Genomic DNA, 15,277 nt, shown 5'->3' with positions numbered 1-15,277 from the left:
TTTACTTCTTAGACTTGGAGTGAGTTTCGCTGAAATCTCAGGCCCCGTTTCATAAATTTTCAGTTTTCCCCCGGTTTCCACGGAAACAGAATCAAGAGTGTTTTCGAAAAGTTCCGCTTTGAGAGTCATTTTAAAAAAGTTGCATTTTCAGTGACTCGGTTGTCGTGTAAATGGACCCAAAAACGCAAGCAATGTTTTGTGTCTTCACTTGGAAACGTTGTCGTGTAAACGGGGCCTCAAACTACAAAAACAGAAAAACATGCAGCAACCACTTAAAGATGATGGTAAGGATTGTTTAATTATTTTATAAATACTTCTTTCTTTATTTCAGTATACAAAATAACAGTATGTACATCCACACAGAAGTGGTTTACAAATCCATGAGTTCAGCTCATATGCTCTGAAAAATAGACTATATTTTTGAACTGAAGAAGGAGATAATGCACCATTTCACAAAAAGTCTGTAAAACTCTCTTCTCTCCATCCACAGGGGCTGCAGGCGCGTCCCGATCTGAGAGTCCAAAACCAACCAGCCAATCAACCACAAAAAAAAACAAATAAAACATGTTCCGTGATCGAAAAGCACTTAGAAGTTTCCCTTTGTGTTCCTCTTTCCACTGCAGTCCATTTGCTGACGAGGAAAAACATTTTAATAGTACCAAAAATGATCAAAAATAGAAGTGGATCCATGAGACCCCTTTGATTTCCGTGGAATGAAGCCAAACGTAAGTTTTTGTCTCATCAGGAGGAAAGAAAAATCCCTCTCCTCCAGCACAGGGTCCAATATTATTTCTTTTCATTAGATATATAATAAGATAGACTTTCATCCCTGTTGTGGGGGGGGGGGGGGATTATAATCATTACCAAGAACAAGAAAATACCCAGGAGGACGGCGGTCTTCACATGGAATAACGGCGGCGCCACACTCTCCATGTCCGGGGAGGAAAAAATAAAAAAAGAAGCCCGTGATACAAAAAATGATACTGACACAAGTATAGACCAGTTCTGGATGAGATATGCATGCTAACAGCTTAAGACGAAAGGAAGCCCTCTGTAGTGCTTTGGTTAATCTGTGGAGCCTTGGGGTGGCTGGGTGCTAAAGGTGGAGGCGCGGGGTGGCGGGTGGCGATGGTGGAGCGAGGGGGGGGGGGGGGTCTCATTTGCAGACGTATCGCTCAACGATCCGCTCGCACTTCTTGCAGGTGACGTAGCAGCACCAGTGGTACTTGCAGTGGCAGCGCTCCACCAGCTTCTCCGTGTACGGGTTGTAGCCGCGGCCGCAGCACATCAGGTCGCAGCTGTCGCTGCCCAGCGAGGTCTTGTTGCACTGCCTGGAAAAAAAACAAAAAAAAACAGAGGAAACTTTTGTTTAATCCCGATACGTCTTCCTAAAAAAGAACCCAATGAAAGCAAACGTATCTCCGCTTCGCTCCCCTTCCCCTGACAGTTAAATTTACAGCTTCGTTCTCAAACACTTTGCACAGTGTCGCAGGCCGTCAGGAGTCCACAATGGCCTTTTAAAAAGGGGGCTTTGACCGACCTGCGTGCTCTAACCTTTTGTGCACTCCTTCTCCCAAACATTTTTCTCTTCCATTTTCTTTTTGTTTGCTTGTCTCTGCGCTGCGGAGCCTCTCATTGCAGCAGCCTGAATGAGCGGAGAATAGCCCCGCCATAAATCACACTGAATACGCAGGCCTCCCCTCCCTCTCTTTAGCTGCCCTCGCCACATAATTGCTTTGTTTTATGATGGCAGAGTGTTAATGACCAGCAGAGAGAGAGAGAGAGAAAGAGAGAGAGAGCAAGAGAGCGAGACGCAGAGCCGACGGCTGCAGTTGAAGTGATTGAGAAAAAGGCGGAGCAGCGACAGGAGTCATTGAGAATGTGAGACAGGTTTATTACATCGGTGGGAGCTGGCGAATGGAGCGAAACCCCCACACGCTTATGTTTTGTCAGGAGCGAGATCTCGTTATTTCACTCCTCAGCTTGCAAGTGGAGCAGGAGGACGGCTCAGCACATTCTGCAGGTCACATCTGCAGGGTTTGTTTTTTTTGTTATTTTTTTACAGAGAAAGCCCCGTAAATTAATTTAAGACCAATTCACTGGCTCTTTCCAAGGAAGTGACACACTTTGGATCCTGGGATCACACTTTATCCATTAGGGGAGTTAAAATCCCCCCCCCCCCTCCCCCCCTGCCCCAGATTCTCCAGTTAGCCAGGAATGATGACGAAGCACTACAGCTGCTCTCAGGTGTGGCGTAAAGGTCAGAGCAGACAATGGAAACAGAAGCTGGGTCAACGCTAATATAAGTAATGATGGTCACAGAATGGACACCAGGAAACAAGCAGAGGTGGCACGAGTGATACAGTATGAGCACTTAAAAAAAGACGAGACTTTAGGCGTTTCTGTCAAAGCCGTCCTCCGTTTGAATTATTGTCACCATCAGCTGCTTCACTCACTACACTGTAACTCTGAATCATGCACAGAGAACAATACTCTACATTAATGGCGAGTGACTGTCAACTATAAAACTACCAAGTCCCAGAAGAACATGGAGTTATGACACTCTTCAGGCAAATGTTGTTATTGAACATCTATTCGCACATGTGCAGACAAACTATTTCATATGGCCGTGGTGCACATGACCAGTAGCAGCATTTCATATATATAAACCCTGTAAATAAGAGGGAAAAAAGACTGAATCAATAGAGTTACATTAGATAGGACTTCATTGATGCAATGGATTAAATTAAAGCTAAATGCATCTCTTGTGGTGAAAAACTGGTGGATGAAAGTTTGAAACTGTTCAAGCTGGAGCGGCTCCAGTCCACCAAACACCCCGAGGTGGCGTGTAAACCCAAAGAGCTTATCCTCAGAGAAACTGAACTCGTCGTTAGAGAATAGGACAAAGAAACTAGATTTTGTAATGTGTTATGAGTCGAAGTTTACGGTGGTAACAACTTGGGTCCCTCAGAAAAAGGTTGGCAACTCCTGTTGTATACAAATCCTTGATCTGGGAGATTGTTGCCAACTCTGGTTGATGCCAGACTGTATTTACGGTAACCTACTAGAAACACAGTAATCACCCGTGTTTTTATTGATAATTAAACTTTAATGCTAACAGTTGTAAGCCTCACTGCAGCATGCCAGTGAACCAATTCTCATTAGGATACAATCAGTCTAGACTCCTATGACAACAGCCAGTATCCATGCAAGTGTGCTCTCACGATTGCTCGCACACAAACATCGGCGTCACACATTCATATCAGGTCAACAGCAGAGCGGGCGCCTCGTGATTTGGCAGAAGCCCCAATGTTGCAGACTGTGTGGCTGCTGCGTTATCGGCCCTGAAAAGTTACCCACCGGGGCACCGGTGAGTGTCCCCAATCACGTCTTCTGCTTATCTGTAGATTAGCACAAGTCTGAGTGGCACATGATCCTTCCTATGATGTATGGAATTTATTACAAACAACATCATGTGGTGTTTAGAGGCCTTTTTTTTTTTTTTTTAATCCTCTCTTACTCACACGGTGTGATTATATTCTGGCACGGCTTCAGATCGCAGCAGCACCGAACACCACGTGGACGGTGAGGCATGTCTGGCTAAACAAGCTAACGTGGGATCAGTGGAGTAATGCCCTTTAAGTTATTCAAGATTAAGAGATTTCAAAGCTAACACCTGCTGCTGTTGTCAAAATGATCAACTCATAACATGCACTTCCAAACAATATTAAGCCTGACTTCTTTCTCTGTGACACAAGTACCTTATATGGCGACATTTAATAAGCTACAGAGGCGGAAAAATACAACCATTCTTTACTCAGACTGTATAATTACATTGAATAGGCTGGCCAATTGCTGTTTCCATTAAAAACAAAACAAAAGACTGTGTTTCAGAATTACACTGTTTAACAGTTCACAGTTGTTTTATTGGAGAGTTTGTAAAAGGGCTGTCAAACTCATTTTAAATCCACATAATACAACCTTTGATCTCAATAGGGCCGACCTGGTAAAAGGTTAGCATACATAACCTTAAAATAACAGCAAATCCAAAATGTGACCATTTACAGGAGAATGTCAACAAAAACCTCTGTAATTTTACTTTGTTTTGATTTCAGTCATATTGTCTGAGTTTGGTATGTCTATGCATGATCTCATTTGTATGAGGCGTCTCAAAGCAACGGAACCCAGACAACTGGACTTTCTTCATATGTTTTGGATGACGTAACGTCCCTTATCCATGCGGGATATGAGACCCGCCAGCCTAATCGAAGGAAAAGCATGAACTGATGAAGCCAATTGGATAAAGGGCGAAACTTCTTCCAAGACACATGACCAAGTCCAGTTGACCTGATTCAATTGCTTTGAGATTTAATGTTCGAAAGTCACCCCACTGTCTGGACTGCGGCAATGTCAAAAAACGTTTTAAAGTGAAAACACAAAATTTCCGTTGCGTTTTCTGTGTCCATTTACACGACAACGGTGCTAAGAGTCAACGTAAACACAACTTTTTGAATACATGGACTTTTTTTTTTGTGTGTGTGTAAACGGGTGAAAAAGCAACTTCTCTGAAATGCTGCACACCACAGCTGTAGTAAATAGTTTCTCTGCACATGCACAAGAAGATGGACAATAACAAGAATGTTTGACTCCAGAGTGTCATGACTCCCAGTCCATATTCTCCTGGACTTGGTAGTTTTATACCAAAAAAACCAACAGAAATACTAGTATATTATAAAAAACTAAAATTTTTCAAAATTGAATTTAAAGTCTTAAAGTAGCATCTGTATTAAAAACATGTATAGAACTTATTTCTGTTCCTAATCTTCGATAACTTTCAGCATGAATGTTGAAAAATATAGTCAGTTGGATTTCTGGTTCCTTTTCAGACATGTCAATACTCGTCCCCCCAATAGAAGCTTTTTCTCCATGGATACGTCTGACTATCAACCCTTTTCCATTTGGTTAAATCTCATTCCTCATCTCTTTTTATCTTTGACATTGATGAAATGGACAGAGAAGTCTTGTCTATGTAATCATTCTCCATCAGCCTTGTTAGAAATCTATATTGAAATTGTACAGAGCGTAATAGTAGCAGGGTTTATACGTTTAAAACTTACCACATCTAATTACCTAACAAGATTTCATTTCTCTGATACTGCTGAGGAACATCTCAGTCAAATTGGCTTCTTGCCACCTGCTAATTTCCTGCAGAGCTGCACCATGTCAACCAAAACACTTGTGCCAAGTGGTCTAAATAGACTTTTATCTTTTAGAGACCATCTACTATTTCCTGTCTGTGAGTCTCTCTCAAATCAATATCAGCTCGAGAGCTCTCAGTCCCAAGAATAATCGCATTTATTATAGTTACAGATAGCGGGGTAAGAGCTCCAGTCACTGGGGCTACAGACAAATGGCCACAGACGAGGCCAGCGCTTGTTATCAGCCAGCCCTGCAAAGTAAACCGGGCCACCATGCAGGACAACACTCCACTTGAGTCAACATCCTGGATGAGTGGACATTTGGGATTGGTCATTTCCTCTTTGTCAGCATTCACGTGACTCATGCTAACAAATGTACCACTGCTCTGAGCAAGTTACTACCATCCATGTCTCACACACACACAGCAACAGTCATAAAGAGGAGGCCTTACCTGTCCTGAGTGCCGACAGAACCCTGCTTCTCGTTCTTGGAGCAGAAGTCCGAGGAGCTCTGCAGGTAGACCAGCTCATTCTCCCTCACCGGCCGGATGTCTATGTCTTTGGGTACCAGCTGCTTGCGTGTTCCCATGGGCCGGTGGACCACTTTGGTGGCAGACAGATATTTGGTCTTCAGGTCCATGGCAATCTCTCTAAGGTCTTGCAGTCCCCTCCAGCAGGTCCTGATGGAGCAGGATCCGGACACACCGTGGCATTTACACTTCTTCACCAGTGCCTCTCTTAATACCTACGTGACACCAGAGGCGTGGATGAACCAGCTGTGACGAATGTTTGGTAAAAACAAGACGAGATCGTTCATTTTTTTCATTATGTTTCAAGACTTCTTACTTGTCTCCCGACTTCACTGTTGTGTAGGTGCATCAGTTTGTTGGCGTGGGAGCCCGAGCGCTTCATCTTCATGGGAGCATCGCTGAACTTGGAGCCCATAATTAGACCGTAGTGCAGGTTGTCAGCGCAGCCGCCCCAGCGGTAGCCGGGCTCCGGGATCTCGGCAGGGATCGGCCCACACGAGCAGAGGCGCAAATCGCCGGTGGTGCACGCCCGCGCTATGGTGTGGCTGATGGTGGCCGCGGACAGAGCGTAGACGAAAGCCGCCTCCCTTGTTCCTGATTAAAACAGAGGAGGAGAAACCAGATTATATATTCTACGTAGACAACATACATCGTTCAGTCAAAACATTGTCACATTATTTTTATCGTGCCTCCTTTTATTAGGTGGGATATATTAGGAAGCAAGTGACTATATTGAGTTAAAAAGAGAAAAAAATGGTCAATGGTTAAGACCTGAGCAAATTTGACAGGGACAAAATTGTGATGCCTCGACATCTCGGAAATCAGATAATTTCCTCTGCTCTTGTGGTGATTTTCCATTCTGCCATGGTCGGTATTAATCACAAGTCGTCTAAGGAATGTAAAGTAGTAAACCAATGACAGGGGAAACATAAATTTATATACATTGTCCTATCGAGGCCCCACCTCAGAACTTTGAGGATTTAACCTTCTCACATGCCGTTCAACCAAAAACCAAAACTGATGATTTTAAATAGACCCTGTGCACTTCAAACAGTCTGGGTTAATGGATTTTTTTATTTGTTTGCTTTTATATGAGTTTATTTAAAAGAGTCTTGATGTGTTTTAAAAACGCTTGTGCTTTTTGATCAACACTGGTATTTTTAAACAGGCCGAAGTTCCAAGTCTAGTTTTGTGTTTTGGGAGCTTGTTTGATGAATTCGTCACCACTTTTTTCAGGAATTCAGTTCCAAACCTGAAGTAAAACCTGAAGTATTGGCCTGTTTTAAAAGTCCACGTAAATTTACACTTTCAAGGACAGGGTCTTGTTTAACTTGTCGGGGTTCAATTGAAGTTTAAGAAACATTTTTTCTTTTGAGATGATGTTAAAGGGTTCAAAGTTCCACTGCTAATATCTTGGTGCCAAACAGCACAGCACACCTCAAGAGGTCTCGTTGATCAGTGTAGAATGCTACCAGATCATTATTAGACTGTCTGGCTGAACTGCAACAGGACCAGGGCTATTAAGATAAAGGTTTAGCTGAGTCTCATCAGGAAAAATATTAATCAACTGAACTCTACTTATATTTTGGTTTTTTTCCTTTGACTTGTTCAGATTCAAAGTCCTAGATCCTGCAGAAGTCTTGTACGTCTAATTTGTTGGATTTTTAAGCAGGCCACTGCTTTTTTGTCACTGAGGCAAACCGGTCAGCTGGTTAGAGTGGATTCCAATGACAGGGTGAAGAGGTCTCTAAAATGATTCAGGAAGATTAAAAAAAAGAACAAAAGAAGTCAAAACCTTCACAGATCCAAAATGATTTCTCTACCATAATCAGCCCCTCGGCTGTCCGTCTATTTTCAAGTCTGTTTTTTGCTTCTGCTTCAATGAAAGAACAAACCAAGCACACAAAATGCATCTATCAAATGTTGGCACTCGTGCAGACTGAGCGCTGATGTAATTGGGGGTGATGTGTGTACACGGAAAGCACATATGTTAAAGGCCGGGGAGCAATTGCAAGTAAGAGAAGAACTCATGTATGACCGTGGGCTGCTTAGATCAAAGACATCCCTGGACAGAGATGAGCCATTTCCTGTTCAGTGAGACTGTTCATTTGGTAAATGGTAGCCATGTCTGTTCTTTTTTTTTTGAGAGGGATACCGCCGTAATCCACCTCCCCCAATCCCAACAACCCCATTCCACAACCCTGCAACCCTCCCCAGCTGATTGAAACTCTTATTTTGCCACAGAAGCAGCTTACTGGGACTGCAACAGCCACACTGTGGAGAAATAAAGCTGCATATTTCATAAACAGACCAATTATTGGATCACATTCATTGTGCATATGTTGTGAAAAGGAGGGGAGACGTAAATAAGTTTCAGTCCCTGGGAAAATATGAAGCAACAAGTTAGCAGAGACTAAAATGGTGGAAATGAGGCAACATGTTCTTTGAAAATACCAGAAGGTATCATTGAAAAGGCATGATTCTGCTTTTTTGGCATTGATGAAAGCTGGGAACAAGGTGTGCACCTCATTGTTGCCAAATCTACATTCACATGTGGAGGAAACCTCGACCTTCAACCTGTGTCGTGAACTGATCTATAAGATCAAAGTTTGAGGAGCAGGAAGGATAGGCGTATCCATGTTGGACTTAAGAGCTCAAATCTGGCCCTCGCATACCAACACTTGTATTCTTTGACATAGAAAGTGGATTTCTTGAGATTTTGCAGAATACTGTGCATGTCCAGAGGGGCTGTTGTGTTTGTGGGTTTCTACTGGACTTTCCTGCACCACCGTTTTCCGACAAACCATCGGAATTATGAGCTTGCATCCTTCTGACTCATAATCAAGTGGAAAAGAACAAAAACATACAGGGGATGGTTACCAGAAGATTGGTTTTCAAACTTTTTTTTCCTCTAGATGCCTCCGCGAGGTGCCCCTCTCCCATCTCTGATTTATCAAAACATTACAGTGAAGCCACTGACTCTCATATCACACAACAGCACAAAGCTTCGTCTGCTTTAGATTCTAGAAAGAGTCTTTTCACGGTTTTCTTCGAAATTTGCTAATTTGATTTTGACATTCAGAACATGCAAAGCTTCGGGCCACTTTTGGAAATGCTGGCAGCCCTTCAAGGGGATTCTGGACTCCAGGTTGGGAACTATTGTCCCCAGAAAAACTGCAGTGCTCTCTACTTGTTTCAGTTAGCTTGATTTTGAAATTTCTTGTTCTGAATGAGTTTCTTTTGAGAGAGAGAGAGAGAGAGAGAGAGAGAGAATATCAAACATGACCAGAGACAATAAAATGTGCAAGCATTCAACATTTTGTGGAATTCACTGCATCTGCACGGTCAATCCCATTTGCCCGTTCGTACCTCGGTCGAGGTCTGGCCGATACTTGGTGGCGTCGAGGGGGATTTCGATGGACGAGCAGTTCCAGCGCATGTCACCGAATGTCTTCTGACACGTCTTCTTGACCTCCCGGGCGGCCTGGATGATGGTTTGCATGAGCTCCAGGTTGCTGCGGCACAGCTGGGCTTGGGAGGACACCATGCCGGGAAGCATCTTACAGTGCTGGGTCTGGTTGACGTATATAGAGGCAGGAGTGTGTGATAGTGCTCTGCGGGAGGAGGAGAAGACAAAGAGCTTGATTCTCCAGGTGAATGGGAGCGACTTGGCTTCGAGTCTTGCCTAAAGACACTTTGACAGAAAGACAGGGCAAGATGTGGGATTAACGGCGTGCTGTATCAGCTGAGTTTAAGGTCAAGCTACCCAACAATAATGCAGCTAAAAGCTCTGATTGCTTCATCATGTGTTTTACATTTTATGTCTTGCAAATTTATCACATTTACAAGATGATAAGTCATGCAGTGAGTTTGATTTGACGATGGGTGTGAGCCATTCTTGTGAACATGTATTTCAAGGCTTTTTACACAGAGTAGAAAAAAAAAGAAACAGATAATGCTTCAGGCAGGGAAATATTTTGGCAAAGAATCATCTTATCACAGTGAAAATCCCAAAGGAAAGTCAGCTGCAGATTCATAAAATACAAATGACACATTCTTGGCACAAGTCATTTTCTTTTGTAAAATCACAGAGGAGGCCAGACGATTTGCCAAAAAATCCGAAAGCTCCACTAAATTCAAATCCATCCACATCCCCGGGATGAAAAATGGCGAGGATCCTCCGCTTTTTTGAATTTTCCACCACAGGAAGCGTTGGCCTCCGTGGCCCGGCTCGACATGAATCATCTGTTTACAGACAATTAAAGGGAGCGCACATTTCATTTAAACTATTTTACTTATTGGGGATTAACTTAATAGAGAAACCACAGACGGAGCAGGTTAGCACTGATCTCCGCCTTCTGCGTCTCGCTCTCTGCCGAGAGTTCGTGAGAACCCGGCAGGGCCGCCTGCACCTTGGCCTGGTTTGCATTAGCAGGACAGGGGGGTGGGGGTAGGGGTGGGGGTGGAGGGGCTCCGTGCCCGATGATAAGCTGCGACTCAGCTCTGGCTGGTAACCCGGCACTCACAGGTGTTTGCAGTCGCATCTGTTTTGCATTGCGCCGCTGTGGGACCAGTCCGCTCTGGCACTTGCCATCCCAGCTCTCATGGGCACATCTGCTGCAGTGTTCCCACTGTGACCACTACAACCTCTTCCTCTGATAAGAAGGTATTTCTGCAGAAAGGTGGCGATTCATACTGACAAGGCCACGGCTGCAACTTCTTAATCAATCTTCACTGAACAGAATATTTATCAATGATTATTTTCAGAATTTGTTTTATCTCATTTTGCATCTTTTTGCCAATTTTCAAAGCCACATTTCTGGTTTCACTTCATAAAAACAAAAAGGATATTTCAAGTTTGTGTGGAAAAGTTTCACCAATCTTCTCCTTTAACATCCAAACTTATCGATTATCTGAGAAAATGTTGACCGATAAATTGACGCTGCAGCTCTAAAGCAGATGAATCCAAACTCAGATACAGCTGATTGTGAAGGAAGTCACACACACACACACACACACACACACACACACACACACACACACACACACACACACACACACACACACACACACACACACACACACACACACACACACACACAAAGAAAGCGGTGACATCAGTGGCGCTGCCTGCGACGCCGTCACAATTTCGATTTAATTTTTCCGCTTGTTCTTTACATTACACAACAGGAGCTTGGTTCACTCCGGGATCTTAGACAATGTTGTACGTTTCTGCTGTGAATTGAGTTGCAGTAAACTCCAGTTTACAGCTGCAAGCTCATTTCAGATGCAGACGCGTCGCATCAACACAATACACCCCATCAACATACGAAAACTTGGGGCTCAATTCAGACACTGGTTCTATTAAAACAAGGCGAAAATACTATATTGACTATCTTTGAGTCATCTGTTTTGACACCATTTGAAAGCAAAGCAAAGGAGACGGTGACACTTCTGGAGGATACTTACAGCCACTTGATGCCGGAGCAGAGTTGGGACAGCAGCAGAGCCGTGAGCACGCCGAGAGGCAGGGCATGAGAGCTGCTCCTCATGGTTGGACAGCGGACAGCTCAAACAGGACACAAACACAAAAGAGGGCCGCCGGGCTTCTCCACCGCGACTCAGAGGTCAGCTCTCATGGCACAGCCTCCGTTTCTAAATCCTGCGATAAATCAGAGAATAATGTGAGTGAGTGGGCAGCGTCGAGGTAGGCCACCGAGAGCATTTTCTGATTTAGAACCTCTTTTCACAAAGGCATGGGAACGTTTTTGTACGAATCCGAAACGTCACAACATTCAGACATTCAAAGAAACAAACTTCACAAAACAAAGACAGAAAGTTTTAACTTTTAGTCGGTAATGATCTCACAGGTCTTACATGACAAGTATAAACAGAAGTGAGCTTTTGGAGAAATAATCTTTACAGAAAAGAACAAAGTTGGGAGGGTTCAAACACACACAAGTTAATTCACAGTAACCTAACCCAGCACTTCAGCCTCATACAGGCAAGCAAACTTTCTAGAAACAAAAGCGACTGTAGTGAAACCTTGAAGACAAAAGACTCTCTTCACAAAGAAATACTCTCAGTCTGGTGACATGGTTCAGAGTCAGTATAATATAGTTTAATGAGCTTAAAGTGATTTTATTCAGTTGATCAGACATACACGCCTCCAGGTCTGATGTCACCTTATGAGCAGATTTATTTAGGTCACAATCCAGTGAACTTTGTCTCAACTACGGGACAAGGGGGGCCTGTTTCCGCTCGATCAAACGCGATCGGGCCGTATTTGCACGGATATTTTAGTCCCGCTAATTCGGTTTCGGTGTCACCCAGCTGCGACCCCTCTGCGTAAAAATGTCAAGAATCCCAGATGGATGGGCCCACATCAGCCGGACAGCGGCTCAGATGGAGAGGGCTGATTTGGACAGGGGCAGCAGCATCGGGAGCACTTCGATCTGATAACAGCTGATAAGGAGCCTCTTTGAAGGCTTAAAGCAGCGTTAACGCCGCAGGTAGCTGCTGATAACCGGCCCGTTTGAAACGACGCCGTGCGCCGCAGCGGAGGTTGGAAAATCACTTTTTTTAAGCGAGCCGAACAAAACCCCTGGTGGATTATAGCTATTTTATCACATTCACTCTAAAACCCCATAAACACAATCAGTCTATTGTTTATTATCAATGAAAAACCAGAAACTTCCTGAGTCGCCTCTTTTATGGACTTTACGCAGATTTGGCACCGCTTCTGCGCCTTTAACAGATTTACCACGAACGTTTACTTTTGGCTAAAGTGGTCCTAATGGCAGCCCCCCTGTTTGCAGATAAAGGCTAATAGCCACACACACACACACACACACACACACACACACACACACACACACACACACACACACACACACACACACACACACACACACACACACACACACACACACACACACACACACAATACAAACACACACACCGAGCAGAGATAAGCGGACTGTTAAACATGTTTCCGCGCTCCAATTGCAGATTATCCGTAAAGTGTTTAATGACAATACTGTCATTAATGTTAAAGTTCTGCAAACCGTTCACTTTAGTTTTTAACGCAATTTTGAAAAAGAAAGCGCGCCCGGACGCATTTTCTTAAGTTGCAATATTTAAATTAAACTTAAAATCTGACTTATTCGCTATTTTATTTCCTCCTAAAGTAGCCTCGATATCTGTTGTAAACTAGTCTTAGTCACAATAGCCAAGCTCACACACTTTTCCATGCGCAGACCCTCCGAACAAAGCAGCTTACTCGTCCGGTCTTCGCACAATCCCGAACTTTTACGCACACTGGGACGCTTGTCTCCAGCCGCACTCCCTCACCTTTCAGAGCTCAACTTCCTCCGATCAGCGAGCCAAGTCCAGCAGCAGCAGCAGCAGCAGCAGCAGCAGAAGAAGAAAAAAGGTCGGAATATCCTTTGAGACAGATCAGCCTGACGTCTTGGTAAAATCCAGCACGGGGTGGAAGAATAGCTCCGGACAGGTACTCATGGTGCGGGTGCGAGTCAGTGTGTGTGTGTGTGTGTGAGGGAGGGAGTGAGAGTGTGTGTGACAGAGTGGAGGAGAGTGAGTGAGCCTGAGTGGGGGCAGACTCAGCTCTAAAATACCCCTGCCCTGCTTTGATCTCACTGCTGATGTCAGACCAGCATTAGCATAAGAAAGCAAGCTGGCCGGACTCTGGAGCGTCTTCCTCCCAGGGAACTGCTCTCTGTGGCCGGACTCAGGTCCGAGCAGCAGCCGCCAAAGAGTCCCACTGGGAGCCTGTCTGGGATCATAATGAGCCATCCAATCACCGCATTTAAAGTTAATCAGAATTCCCTCAAGTTATCAAGTTTATTCACTGTATGGAAATACTTATTAGAATCGAATAGAAATACTTTATTCATTCTTTTCTATTCTAAACATGTGTTCATATGATTGTGAACTGATTAAACTTGATAACTTGTTTCCATGGTAATTATGAAATTAAGCTTAAATAATGTGTGTTTCTTGTAGAATTAAATTATAGAATATAAATAATGTATTAATCCCAAAGGAAATTCCCTTTTGCATTTTATATGGAAACAAAATGTTTTCTTGACTTTTGTTATTCAAGTTTTTATTCACATTCAACTAACAGATACTGTAAATATAGACATAACTATTCTATTAAGAATTAATCAAAACATCAGAACTTTTCCTCAAATTCATTAATTGCAGAATTAGTTTTCTGTTTTTATTTTGGACTTGGTGTTAGGGTTAGGGTTAGGGTAATCTCGACGAGTTCTCAGGTGATCTGGACCTCATTTTTCTTGGGGAAAAATATACTTGTTTCCCCCAATATATCTTTTGAGATAAGTATGTCATTTTAAATGAAAACTGTGAGTTCATGGATTTGGAAAGCAGTAAAATGCTCGGCTCAGAAGCCTTAATAGTGATGTATGGGTGAACAAAATACTCTTAAAAAATGTTTCTGTTTGTTGGAATTTTCACTTTGTCCCTCAGATTTAAAACAGTACAACCTTGTATGAAACTTCCTACACAATCATTTCACTATAATTACTCTCATGCTTTCCATCAAAAGCCCCTCAGGATCTGTTTTTTATGTGCATGTTGGAGATTTTTCCGTTTCTTTTGTGCACAAACTACCAAATCAAAACACAACTATACTGCAGTAAATCTCTGCTCTCCCATCCCTTCAGTTGTTAGCAAGTTGGCCTCCTTAACAGTATTTTTAGGTCACATTTAAGGGAAATGTCACGGTCACAGACGGCACCCTGAAATGAATTCCAATTTTCCACTAAAATTTAAAAGCAGCTTGAAAGGTGAACGATGCTCTGAATCGTCCGTGGCAATAAAAACATCTTTTATTTATTAGCATGGATACTATATAATAGCTACAATATATACACTGTAATACAGGGTGACATGATACAGTACTAGTCCAAATACACACTCACACACATATGAATGCTCGCCAACATGTGCTCTTTCAGGAAAAAAAAAAAATCAAATAAAAGCTTCCTAAAGTTACACAGTTTTTCTGCACTGGCTGATTTCCTTAAATATTAACCGCACTGTAAGTGATACGTTGCCGGGCCAGCTGTGGGAAAGTAATGTATAGTTTTTCCTGAGAATCTGTTGCACCTCCAGACGAATAGGCAACGCTGAGCGGTTGTCCAGACCTTGACCTTTGTGCCTGGTGTAGCTAACACGGCCGGCCTCGCACTCCTCCGGGAACAAAGTGGGCCAGGTGTTGTCATGCCGGAGCGGACGCAGACCCACAACAAACTCCTTTTACTCGGCGGGGAAACACCCAGTGTACCATGTGCTTATTTACAGGGCTGCGATCCTGCTTCCAGAGACACTCAATGTGTCTTACATGGCAGTCAACTGTGAATGGGCCGCGCTGACTGGGAGCTGTGCAGCTTCCAAGCGGGATCGGGCCCGTCTACACACATTTATTTAATTTTTTTTGCTTTTTGCACACAGGCTCTCCATTCCTGAGCTCGGGATCAACACGCAGTCCCCCCTTGATCT

At 43.5% G+C, this 15,277-nt stretch overlaps 1 protein-coding gene across 1 annotated transcript; it reads right to left on the bottom strand.

The window, feature by feature from the left end:
• Positions 1-275: 275 nt before the first annotated feature.
• wnt11 (wingless-type MMTV integration site family, member 11) lies at positions 276-13,330 on the bottom strand. The gene is made up of 6 exons (XM_080483753.1): positions 13,082-13,330; positions 11,198-11,390; positions 9,098-9,342; positions 6,045-6,322; positions 5,651-5,943; positions 276-1,331 (listed from the first exon to the last, which is right to left on the bottom strand). Exons 2-6 carry the CDS (start codon positions 11,278-11,280, stop codon positions 1,157-1,159), a joined length of 1,074 nt encoding a protein of 357 aa, XP_080339879.1. The 5' UTR covers positions 11,281-11,390; positions 13,082-13,330; the 3' UTR covers positions 276-1,156.
• Between the last annotated feature and the right edge of the window lie 1,947 nt (positions 13,331-15,277).

The sequence above is a fragment of the Lipophrys pholis genome, assembly GCF_963383615.2.
Source record: "Lipophrys pholis genome assembly, chromosome: 16".
In the NCBI taxonomy this organism is placed as follows: Eukaryota; Metazoa; Chordata; class Actinopteri; order Blenniiformes; family Blenniidae; genus Lipophrys; species Lipophrys pholis.
Note: the sequence above shows the minus strand (reverse complement) of the source record. Positions and strands in the feature narration are given on the sequence as shown.

What these genes read in the sequence shown, in the direction of transcription:
- wnt11 (XM_080483753.1), bottom strand. Translation starts at nt 11,280, where the DNA reads ATGAGGAGCAGCTCTCATGCCCTGCCTCTCGGCGTGCTCACGGCTCTG. An exon ending in TGCTCCGGCATCAAGTGGCT is followed by an intron (nt 9,343 to 11,197) that starts GTAAGTATCCTC and finishes CTCCTCCCGCAG; the next exon opens with AGCACTATCACACACTCCTG. An exon ending in TCTGTCGGCACTCAGGACAG is followed by an intron (nt 1,332 to 5,650) that starts GTAAGGCCTCCT and finishes TTTTTTTTCCAG; the next exon opens with GCAGTGCAACAAGACCTCGC.